Source organism: Kryptolebias marmoratus, linkage group LG10 (genome assembly GCF_001649575.2).
Source record: "Kryptolebias marmoratus isolate JLee-2015 linkage group LG10, ASM164957v2, whole genome shotgun sequence".
Classification (NCBI taxonomy): Eukaryota; Metazoa; Chordata; class Actinopteri; order Cyprinodontiformes; family Rivulidae; genus Kryptolebias; species Kryptolebias marmoratus.
In genome coordinates, this window is record NC_051439.1 from 22,207,554 (window position 1) to 22,219,625 (window position 12,072).

Sequence of the window (12,072 nt, forward strand, 5' to 3'; positions counted from 1 at the left end):
TTATTTGAGGCACTTAATCGATTTGGGCCAAAATTTACAGATAATAATAACAAAAAAAAATTACTTTCACATATAAACATAATTCTGTGCCAGAAGCACAAAGATTTACCAGTGTAGCAAGATTAAAAAAACAATTTAAGTACTTTAAATACTGGGATTCTCTGAGTAAGTACTGGTGCAGAATCGTCGGCTAGTTGCAGCTAATAATCAGCAGAAATTTAGCTCGTTAAGACAGTTGGGAGTTTCCCGCCGTTTCTACGAAGGAGCGCATGAATCATTAACCCTTCGATGGAAGTTTGTTCCCTTTTTCCTGGAAACGTTCAAAACATTTAAACCCCAACGATTAAACCGAATAAATTTAAAGATTAAATCCGGTGATTCTCCTGTTCCACGGAGCAGAAAACAGACTTTTAAGACTAATTTGGCACTTTTTTATTTCTGCTAACGGAGCGTAAAGATAAAGATTTATTTCCTTTTTGCTGAGTCAAACAGCAAGCCTTCATTTCAGGGATAATACTGCAGATAAAATGTGTCTGAGCAGCTTTTTTAGTTGATTATTTTAGTAAAACTTCAGCATAAAACGACCCGACAGCTTAAAGCTGGAGACACAAAATTGGAAAAAACTCAAACTTTCACTGAATTTACGACGCGTTTGCGTACGTTCCCGACTTCGAACTGTAAATGTTTTGGTGTCACATTTTAGTCCAAATTGATCCCATTTTATTCTCGTTTTTGTCTCCAATCAGTCCCAGTTTTGTTTCAAACCCTCCCTGAAATGTCTCGAACTTTTCTGACTCGTGGAAACAAAACTCTTAAAGGTTCGAGGTGAGCTCCAAACGGCCGCGGCGACGAATCTGAGAGGAAATTCAGCGTGGAAATCTGTTCGAACAGGTTAAAAATCCCGAGCGATTTCTCGCGGGGAGACAAGCTTAAAGCACAGTTAGCATCGGCTCATCGTTAGCCTCTTTCTGCTCGTGTCTCAAACTGGGAGGAGTTTCCAAAACGTCTTAAAACTTTCCCGGCGGAGTTTTAAGCATGTTTGACAAATTCTGGTGACAGATTTCCTCCCAAAGTAGTTGCCGAGTCGTTGCCGGCGTCTCAAACCCTTCTCAGTTTAGTTTCCACGATTCATTTTCAGGACATAAAATGTCTTTTTGTGCCGAAAACGCCGGTAACAAAATTGTGACCGTGTCCAAAACGTCCGAACAACCGCAACCAATTTTCTCTGGAAGGAGCCGCAGAGTCTCAGTTTGGTTTCCGTGATTCTGGAGCGCTGAAGTTAAAGAAATTTAAACCCAAATCTGTAAAAACCTGCAAACCTTCTCACAGTTTGGTGTCTCCAACAGTCAACAGTGGTTTAAAATCCTCTCTGAAAACTTTGACGCTTGTAAAAGTTCACGTTAAAAATGTCTAAAATGAACAGAATATTTAGGAAACTGAGGAAAGCTTGTTCAGCCGAAGGTTTCCTGTTTGACAGTAACTTCTCAGCCTAAATGTTTTACATAAACGGAATAATTTGAAGTTTTTTTTGTTACATTCACAGCGAGTCGTTGATTAATTTAATATGTAAATAACATAAAACGGTTCTCTGGTTCGTGCCTGTTCTTGCCCAGCAAGAGTTTAAATTGTAGCTTTAATTATTGCAAAACGCCGACTTTCTGAACCAGAACCAGAACCGGCCTCCAGTTCCCAGAATCCTCTCTGGTTTCCCTTTTAAATCCTCCGACGCTTCTGTCACAAATTCTTATTCCCAAACCAATAAAAACCAGCTGTGACCAAAAATAAAACTAACCCAAATCACTGCAGTTCAGATGTAAAATAAATTACAAAAAGCTGAAATAAATGTACAATACTAACATCCTAAACTAAATATTTCAAACTCAAGAACCATTTATGTTAAGCCTATAAATACATTTACAAATTTACACTTTAATTATTAAAATTAAACCTTTCTGCAGCACTTTAAATGATTAAATGTTTTATATGTTCATGACAGTGTCTTCCATACTCAAATAAAATCTTTTTTTTTGTCTTTTACGGCTGTGCTCAGCAATCTGATGCGGGTTTCCATGAATATATTTACAATAAATCCCTTTCTCTGCGTATAAAATGTCCTCCGAAGCTCCATGTTGGGGTTGCGGATCGGTCCTGAAGCGATGAGGAATCCGTCCTCGAACTGAGCGAGTGACCAGATCAACCGGAGCGCAGAAACGGGGTTCTGCTGTCGGAGGTACCCGTTCCTTATCGATCAATGCCCTTTATTTGCTCCTCCTGGATCCGTTTTCATCTCGGATCTCAGGAAGGATCTTCCCGGTAGGCACGGAATGGTTTCACCAAACACACATCGTCCGTAGCAAAAAGACTGGCCTGAGTACAAAAATATAAATTTCATCGTCCAACAGCAAAATAAGAATAATCCTTCAACGCTGAACCTCCAACCGTCCCCGGGACAGGCTCCTTGTCCCCGTCCCTCCGCCGCAGGTTAGCTGGCGGACAGGCAGGGCTCGTCGGGAAGCGGGTCGTGGGCGAACACCGAGTCGTCTCCTGACGAGCAGGTGCTGCTGGAGTCCTGACAGGTGGGCGAGTACTGCTCGAAGGGCACCGACAGGTCCAGGTACTCCTGTCAGAGGAAGGGTCAAAGGTTAACAACGCTCCTGAAACAGAGCCGGACCGCTGAGAGAGGCGGGCCGCACCTGGACCAGGCCACACCTGGACAGGCCACACCTGGACAGGCCACACCTGGACCAGGCCACCTCAGATTTATTGGACTTTTTGAATATGAGTTTATATTTTCTGATCTGAATGTTTTTAACGATCCGCGCCTTTTTGTGGCGTTAACAGTAATCTGTTCTGAAACCTTTCTGACATTTACGACATTTTAATTTAGGAAGTGTCACTAATCACGGCGTTTACGGTTAACTCGCTTTTAAAACACGCAGCTTTTTTCTTGCGTTCGTTTCACTTTTCCGAGACGTTGCTGTTATTTTTTTTTCCAGTCCTCTCCCTGTTCAGTGTCTGCATTTATTTTATTTTATTTTTTACTTAAACGTGAAAAGAAAACTAAACGGTTCCAGTAACGATAAAGCTGCATGTTTAAAGAAGGCTAAGAAAAGGAGGTTTATTACGTTAACCAATTAAATATCTTTCTGTTGCTATGGAACAAAATCTGTATTAAAGTTTTGTTAAGGAGACGATAACGCTTCAGGTTCTTTAACAGTTTGGGTTCCACGTTCTGATTCTGTGTGGGGAACCTTACGTCGGTGGAGGTCATGGATAAGATCCGGTCCAGGTCCTCCACCAGCTGCCTGAAGGTCGGTCTCTGCGACGGGACGGCGTGCCAGCACTCCCTCATGATCATGTACCTGAAAACACGGGTCAGAATCTCATTCAGGTGAGCTCAGGTCCTGGTCCGATTGGGTTCAGCCGTCGGTTTTTCCACCTACAGCTCATGCGTGCAGTTGGCAGGTTTGTCCATCCGATGTCCCTCCTTCAGCAGCTTGAAGAGTTCCTCCACCGGGATTCCGGGGTACGGAGAACCGCCCAGAGTGAAGATCTCCCACAGCAGAACCCCGTAAGACCACCTGAGAGGAAAACAAGTCCGTGGTGAGGACGGAGCAGCGTCCCCTGACAGCTGAAGGACAGCTGAAGGACAGCTGAAGGAGCTGGAGCTGAGCTGCAAAAGCTACAGGAAGCAACATGCTAGCTTAATGACCCAAAAGTCAAGCTAAAAGCAGTAAAAAGGTTACAAGCTCTAATTAGCAAAATGCTAACTAAACACTAGCTAAAGTACCAAAAGGCTAGTTAGACGCAAAGAAGCTAGCTTGAAGGTAAAGGTAGCAAAAAGTTAGCAAAAAGAAGCAAAATGATGGCTAAAAGCTAAAAGTAGCAAATGGTTAGCAACAAATAACAAAAGGCTAGTTAAAAGCTAAATGCTCAAATTAGCAAACAGAAGCAAAATGATGGCTAAAAGCTAAAAGTAGCATAAGAAGACAAAAGCAGCCAGTTTGTTGCAGATTTTTCGGATGTTTCTGACTGAAGAGATCTCTGTGGGTTTCTATGATATATTTGTCAATTAAGTGAAATATTTTAAAAAATATAAACGTCTCCTGAACGAGCCGAATGTTTTGATCCACGAACAGCTAAAATAACACAAAGTCTGCATTAGCAGGTAGAGCAGAAGCTGACTCGGCTCCCTTCGGCTGTTAGCTGCTCTTCAGGCCGGAGTTTCGTTATTTATGGCTTCAGTTTTTAAGTGTGTGATTTATTGAATGTGTTCAAACTGTTTCCACATCGCATTGCATGGAAAATAATCAGGGGTCAAAGGTCAGAGCCCCCCGGGGCTGTGTGAGAAGAAGGGGAGGGGGGGCGCTTGGCAGCAGGACTGCCTCTGTAATCCGGAGCTGCTGAAATAACAGCGGGCCGGTTCTTCCCAGCGTCAGGTCGGTGTTAACTGGGGCCCCTGTTTGGTTTGGACGGCGGCGTCTGGTTGGAGCTACTGGACGGGTGGAGGAGGGGGGGCGGCGGCTGCTGCGAGACGTTCTGCAACCAAAGTGGTTGGAAAATTAAAAAAACGCCTCCGGGGAGCAGCTTGTGAGGAATCCAGCGCCTCTCTTATCTCCTCCTGTCTGGATTCGAGCCGAGCGGCGGCAGAACAGAGCGAACGATTCATGACCCGAGCAGAAAGTTCTGCGCCCGACGTTACGACGTGCCAGCCTGCAGCTTGAGCGAGACTCACACGTCGCTCTGGTGCGTGTAGACCCGGTCGAACAAAGCCTCCGGAGCCATCCACTTCACCGGCAGCCGGCCCTGGAAACAGAAACCAGATCCAGCTGAGCCGCTGGGAGCAGAGAAAAAACATTTTCCTGGTTTTAAATCGTAAAACTCACGTTCGTTGTCTTCTTGTAGTAGTCTATGTTGTGCACGTCTCTGGCGAGACCGAAGTCGGCGATCTTCATCACGTTGTCTTCGGTCACGAGGACGTTTCTGGCTGCCAGGTCTCTGTGGATACACTGAGGGGGACAAGCCCAAACACGTTTCACATAAAGGAATCAGCGTCACAAAACGTCTAAAACCACGAGTTCAGCTTCCGTCTCACTGTTGGACACTGAGCCGAACAAACGGCAACATTCCTGCAAACTCCTGTTTGTCTCAATTCATTCTGTTTATTTGTCTCCAGTCAGTCCAAATTTAGCTTCATGGTTCACCAAACTCTGACAGGTTTGAGACGACCCTGGAGACTAAATCTGTCCCGCAAATTCATTAGAAGATGTTCGAAACTCCAGCGGCTCCTGTGAGGACGTTGAGGAGCATCGAGACATTCATGATTCTGTGCCGATTTCTGCACCTGACGCTGATAAACTCTACGAAGCGGCGGACCTTCGGTTGGTCTCTCGGAAACCGGTCATCGCTCTTCCTCACCTTCTGGGAGGCGAGGTACTCCATGCCTCGGGCCACCTGATAGGCGCAGGACACCAGGTCTTTGAACGTGAGCTGCTCGTTGGGGATTTTGCACGTGTCGAAGGAGTAGTCCATGCCCGGCGGACGGCGCGCCCGGAGGTACTCCCTCAGGTTGCCTTTGGAGGCGTATTCCACCAGGACGTACAGAGGACCTGAGAGACACGCAGACGCACCGTAAAGACCCGTTCATTTCAGCGCCACCCGCCTCGTCACGCTGGCGTTAGCCTCACCGTCCTGCGTGCACGCGCCGAGCAGGTTGATGATGTTCTTGTGTTTACCGATCATCTTCATCATCTCCATCTCCGACACCAGGTCCGACAGGTCTTTGTCCGTCGCGTCGTCTGAAACGAGAGGCGAAGCGGGAAAAGGCCGATGAAGAAAAGGATCGAGCAGAAGAACGAAGACGAGTCCCGAAAAATGTTAATCTGAACAAAAATAAAACGAAAGAAGGCGAAACGCTGTCCTTACTGCAGATGTTTACAGAGACGCATGAACATCTGGTCGCTGGACGCTAAAAGTAGCGAAACTACCAAAATATAGCAAAAGGCTAGCTAAAAGCTAACTGTAGCTAATGGTAGATGTGATCATCTGGTAGTTAGAAGCTAAACTACCTAAAGATAGCTAGGCACTAGCTAAAAGCTAACTGTAGCTAATGGTAGATGTGATCATCTGGTAGTTAGAAGCTAAACTACCTAAAGATAGCTAGGCACTAGCTAAAAGCTAACTGTAGCTAATGGTAGATATGATCATCTGGTAGTTAGAAGCTAAAAGTAGCAAAAAACTAGCTAAAGGCTAGCTAAAAGCTAACTGGTAGATATGATCATCTATTAGCTAGAAGCTAAAAGTAGCAAAACTAGCTAAAAGTAGCTAAAGGCTAGCTAAAACCAGCATAAGAAGTCAAGCAGAGCCAGCAGCTGAAGCCCAACGGAAGACGTCTCCGTGTATTTCTACGAGGCAAATATTTGTAAATAAAGTTCAATATTTTGAAAAGTATAAAAGTTACAGAAAGCAAACGTCCCAGCAGCTGAATCAGCTGAACGAGCCGAACGTTTTGATGCACGTATAGCAGAAAGTCTGCAGCAGCAGGTTTGCAGATTGTGGCTAACAGGGAAACAGGAGTGCTGACTCAGCACGCCGCAGCAGCCGCAGCCCCAGCACGCCGCAGCAGCCGCAGCCGCAGCCGCAGCCCCAGCAGCCGTAGCAGCCGTAGCAGCCGCAGCAGCCGCAGCCGCCGCAGCAGCCGCAGCAGCCCCAGCAGCCCCAGCAGCCCCAGCAGCCGTAGCAGCTGCAGCAGCCGCAGCAGCCGTAGCAGCCACTCACCTTTCAGCATCTTCACAGCGACGGTCAGCGGCTTGTTGGGCTTCTCCTTATCGATGCCGACGGCGTCGGCCATGACCACCTGACCGAAGCAGCCCTCCCCCAGAGGCTTCCCCAGAGTTAACCTGAAACACAAACCACAGCAGGCTGGGCTTCAGAAGCAGGGACGCGGCGCAGCGCGGCTACCAGCGCCAAGCGCCCTCGCTCCCTCGCTCCGTCTTACCGGGACCGGGGGAACTCCCACTTGGGGTCGGAGGGCAGCTCCAGCTCGGAGACGTTGGCCAGGATGGGCCCGTCGCTGGAGGACAGCCGGGCGATCCGGACCAGCGGCGTGTTCGAGTTCATGGACGAGTTGGAATCCAAGGACACCTGCTTGGGTGCAAAAGACAGAAGAAGGTTGTTATAGTCTCGGAAACAACGACGGCACGAGAGAGACGGAGCGGAGACAGCAGCTAAAATTAGAGTTTCATTAAGGTCCGGGAGACGTTCTGCTAACGGACGGACGAACAGCAGCGGCGGGTCAAGATGGCCGCCTCTGACCATCGTCCTTCCTGCTGTTGTTGAGACGCTGGGACATCCTGACTGCCGGGGAGAGAATCAAAAGCTCTGAAAGTAATATCTGACAGAAGATGCCAGGAGGTTTACCGGAGCTTTACTCAAACTTATGAAAGAGGAGGAGAGAGATTAGAGATTACGGAAAAATGCAACCAGAACAAAAATAAAGTCTTCAATTAAAACAAACTTCTGTAGGATTAAAATTCTGTCCTGAAGTCCTGAAACCAAGAAGGCCGCTCCGACTCCGCCGTTCTCCAAGAACTGAATCGAGCTCGGCGGTTTCAGACACGGAGTCCAGCAGTTCTGCAGGACGGATAATCACCGGTTTTTACTGCCAGACCAACACGGTGGTGTCTGCGAGACACCGAGCGACGGTTAGAGAGCAGAAACCAAGCTGGGTTATTTAAAAACATTTAAATTAAGTTTTTAAGTTCAAAAATGCAACCCCAATCCTACAGGAAGTGTGTAAAATGTCCCCAGTAAAACAGGAAACAAATCAAATCATCAAACTGAAAAATTCAACCATTTTTTAAAGAATCAGGGCAGCAACTCGTCTGTTTCCAGATGTTCCCCTCTGTGCAGCATCTGTAAACATCTGGACCTGAGGTTGTCCCATTCTGTCTGTTCTGGGAACAGATGTTGTTCTAAAACCTGGACTAATGCACCCCCATACCATCAGAGAGGCAGGCTGACCTCAGAACAGTTCTCACATCTGTTCACATCTGGCTTCTTCTTTGCCTGATAGAGCTTTAAGCAGCACGGTGAACTGTGTTTACAGACAGTGTTCTTGAGCAGAACCAGAACCAGAACCAGCCTTGACCTTTGACCTCAGATGTTCCTACAGATTGATTTTATGATCTGGAGACGATGGAGATCCAAAGGCTTCACGATGTTCTGTTAAGGAACTTTATTCTTCCTCTAGTTTTAGAACCTCTGCCCATCTTTCCTTCTGACAGATGTCTAAAATGTTGCCCCAGTCTCAACGTTTTGAGTCGTGTTACCATATTTATTTAAAAACTGCTCCATTTTTTTTAGTTCTTTTAACATTACATCCTGTTATCCTTCTAATATCGTCACTAAAACAGTAAAAATGACCCCTGGGTGCAGATCAGTCATTTCCTGGAGCTTCAGGGAACTCCCATTGACAGATTTTTCCTTCCATTTAATTTAAACAGAACTTTATTTTGAAACTAGACAGACAGGAAGAGAGAAGACGGGAGTAAAGTCTTGTGCAAATCTTGTATCTACTTTCTGTTACCTGTCTCTTGAGGGGGAACTTGGACAGCTTCTGCACCGGCGGCGCGGGCAGAGTCTTCTGCGTGGTCATCCTCATGCGGCAGAGGACGGCGATGACCACGGCGAGGATGAAGAGCACGCAGCCCGTCACGTAGATCAGGATGTCGGCGTAGTAGTCGTCTTTGTCTGGGTTTTCTGTCGAGCAGGAGGTAAAAAAATCAGTAAACTGAATGAATTCCATTTTCTAAAATGGGTGGTTTTTGTTTTGATGAGCAGCACATTTCAGGACTGAAGTAAATCCAACAAATCAAAGCATTTATGGGTTAAACGCCCCACTGTCAGGCTGGAGGCTTCATGTTGCAGCAGGTAATTGCACCTGACATTTACGCTCCTCAGGGAGGTAATTACTGTCTTCAACATCAAATAAAAAATGTTTTAAAGTCGCCCCAGAGCGCCGCAGCCTTTAAAGAAACGATTAAGAAGCTTCTTTCAGCGGAGGTCGCTGCTGGTCGTTTGTGCTGCTGAGCAAAACAAGAAGTTTTAAACAAAGTTCTCCTGGTTCCCAGCTGAGTCCGGAGAACGAAGGTACCTGGAAGCACCGTCAGCCAAGCGGAGTGGTAAGAGAAGCCGATAGAGTTCCCCGCCAGGCAAGTGTACTCGCCCGCATCCTCAAAAGACACATTGGTCAAGATGAGAACTTCTAGCTCCTTATCGGTCGTGTTAATACCGGCCGTCTGTGGAGGAGGACAGGAGGACAGGAGGAGACAGAAGGCTTTCTTTAGAGGAAACACCAAATACACCCCTGAAGTAAGAGACAGAGCTTTGCCACCACCAGGAAGTAAAAAAACCACCGAAGAAGAATGTCGGTTCAAGAACTTCTAATCGTTATTGGAGATATTTTACCAAACAAACCAGCTGTTCTTAGGGTTCCTCTTTAAGAAACAGGCTTCAGGTTCAACAGAACCTGTGGTTTCTAAACGGAACCGGAGAAGAGTCCAGAGTTTCCCCGACGCACTGGCTCCCGTCACCCTGAGGGGTTTTTCACTCCTTTGGTCTTCGCCTGAAGTATCTGTCTTTACTTAAATACTGTCTCACGTTCTTCAGAGTTCAGAGTTCCTCTCGGCTGCGGCTGTTGGAGACGAGCTGCTGAACGGAGGAGTCTCCAAATGTTGGCGGGCGATTCTCGGCGTCCTTGCGTCACTCGATGCTTAAACTCAAACTTGTCTCAATTTAGTTTCCTTGAATTTATTTAATATCGGACCACATGCTGGGACCCAGAAGTTGAAGCCGGACGAGGAACAGCGCCCCCCACAGGATGGCCCCAGAAATGTTTTTTTAAGTCCCGCCCCCTCCATGTAAATGAACGGGACTTTAAGCTCATTAACAGATAAAAAGACACTCCTGCTGAGTCCCGTAAGTCTTACATTTCTTCAAATTCCTCCGGTATTTAATCGATTGTTCTTTAAGGGGTTAGGGTCTCCTCAGGGTTTAAACATCAGTAAAGAGAACTTTATAATCCTTTCCATCGCAGTGATGGAATAAAGAGAAGCTGGGACGCTACAAGTCGTTCCTCTTTTCTCAGTTTTCGGGAGGAGGGTGGAAACACTTCAGAGTGTCCTTCTGTCCCTCCTCTCTGAGGCTTTAAGATGGGAACCAGGAAGGGGGGTACCCTAAGACCCCTAACTTTGTCATCAACCAGACGAACCTGAAGAGGGGACCTACCAGACCCAGGAGTCTCTGCTCAGACAAACTTTATGAAAAGATAAAAAGTGTAATTCTGTCCCCAGTCTCTGTATGTCCTTCAGTCCACGTCTCTGATTGGTTGGATTTATGACCGCCTCACTTCCAGGCCAACCCCAGCTGTGCCGGGGAGTCCTGGGTCATGGTTACAGCAGATCAGCCCAGAGGTCACCTGTCCAGACAGGTGGGGGCTGGCCCAGGCGGCCATCTTCACCTCTACAGTCACAGCAGTTCGGCTGATGTTGTCCCCAGATGTTCAGATGACTCGGTACGTCTCCTCCGGAGCTAATGTTCTGATTGTTACTGATCAGGACAGAAGAGGCGCAGGGAGGAAGACGAATGGCGGCGATTAAAAGAGTTTTGAGTGTCGCAGCCAAGCAGACCCACAACCAAGAGGAAGGAAGGGGGCGGAGCCAGGCTCCAGCGTTTACCTGGTTTTTCTACCTTAAGCCAGAAAGCTTTCTCCGATCTGCCAATAAAGTTCGAGGCTCGGCACCAGTACTTCCCGGCATCTTTCTCTGTCACGTTGAGCAGTTTCAACTTACTGTGCGCCATGGCGTGTTTACTGACATTACTCTGCGGAGGGAAGACGGAGACGCAGGTGAGGCCTTCACACGGGCGCAGAAAAACAAACAAACCTGCAGACGCTGCTGGTTTTTCTGCTCCTGGATGAGTTTAACACCGAACAACCAGAAAAGATGAAAACATTACAGATTATTACGCAGGTGACGGCGGCGTTCGCTCCTCTGATGTCAGAAATCTAAACCCGAATGATGTCAGCTCCATCTTCAAGGCGGTAAAACCTCTGATTCAGCTTCTCGTTGCTCTTTTTTTTTTTGGAAAGACTTTAATTGCAGGTTTTCTTTTTACGTTCTGTAATTTGCGGAGGTTTTTCCTGAACCCCTGAACGCAGCGTATTTGGAGAGGAAGACGAGGGTTTTGCTTTCTCATTCGCTCCCCCCTCTGCCTTTTTACTTCTAGAGACAGAATAAAAACAAACATCTGGTTTGGACTAAGTTAACGGCTGCGGTGGCGGCAGATCCAGGGAGGGAGACGGGCTAGAGCTAGCTGCCGCTGCCGTCAGATGTGCTGCGTCGCACGGTTTGATGAGGAGGAGGAGGAGGAGGGAGAAGAAAGCGGAACATTAAAAAAAAAAGTGGAAAAAATGAGCGGGGGAACGCGAGGAAGGGCAAAGTCAGCAGAGAGAAAGGGGAATGTGTGACGGAGCGGAGCGGTGGGGTAAAAGGATCCTTGTCTGAGAGGAGAGGACGGAGAACCGGGCGGAGAACGTTCCCTCAGCGGCTCCGACCTCCACCGTTCAAAGCTCTGTGGCGGCCATCTTAACTCCGAATGATGGAAAACGTTCTGAAAGATTCATTAAAATCCAAAAACATCATGGCCGCAGCTCCGCCCTTGCTGAGGGGCGGCGGCGATAAAAACAGATTTCTGAAACCTTCAGAATCCAAACGGAATTAATTTAAATTAAATCTAACTTTTCACGAAGAAGACGTCTTTATTTTGACTTTCGTTCTGTTTGACGTGACTCCTCCCAGAGGAGCGGCTCATCCGCTCATCCTCACCCCCCGGAGAAGGAGGGGAGGGAGACGGATTTGCACGTGAGTTTCAGAGAAGGACGGTTCGGCTCAGACTTCGGCTCCAGGAGGAGGAGGGGGGGGAGGAAGGGGGGAGAGGGGGAGGAGGAAGATGATGATGAGGAGGAAGAGCAGGAGGATGAGGAAGAGGAGGAGGAGGAGGGGGGGAGAGAGA

The 12,072-nt window shown here is 47.4% G+C and overlaps 1 protein-coding gene across 6 annotated transcripts in view; it reads right to left on the reverse strand.

Moving 5' to 3' along the window:
* Nucleotides 1-12,072, reverse strand: part of fgfr3 (fibroblast growth factor receptor 3) — a 66,135-nt gene continuing 54,063 nt past the window's right edge. Inside the window, exons 8-18 of one of the 6 annotated variants that reach the window (XM_037977647.1) lie at nt 9,155-9,299; nt 8,588-8,760; nt 6,998-7,143; nt 6,778-6,899; nt 5,688-5,798; nt 5,419-5,609; nt 4,887-5,009; nt 4,736-4,806; nt 3,444-3,581; nt 3,257-3,362; nt 1-2,620 (exon numbers count right to left, since the gene is read on the reverse strand). In XM_037977647.1, coding sequence (XP_037833575.1) covers nt 2,483-2,620; nt 3,257-3,362; nt 3,444-3,581; nt 4,736-4,806; nt 4,887-5,009; nt 5,419-5,609; nt 5,688-5,798; nt 6,778-6,899; nt 6,998-7,143; nt 8,588-8,760; nt 9,155-9,299 — 1,464 coding nt within the window. In that variant the 3' untranslated portion in view covers nt 1-2,482. Of the gene's footprint in view, nt 2,621-3,256; nt 3,363-3,443; nt 3,582-4,735; nt 4,807-4,886; nt 5,010-5,418; nt 5,610-5,687; nt 5,799-6,777; nt 6,900-6,997; nt 7,147-8,581; nt 8,761-9,154; nt 9,300-10,736; nt 10,882-12,072 lie in introns of all 6 variants that reach the window. The other 5 variants (XM_037977645.1, XM_037977643.1, XM_037977646.1 and 2 more) reach the window with 5 other exon arrangements.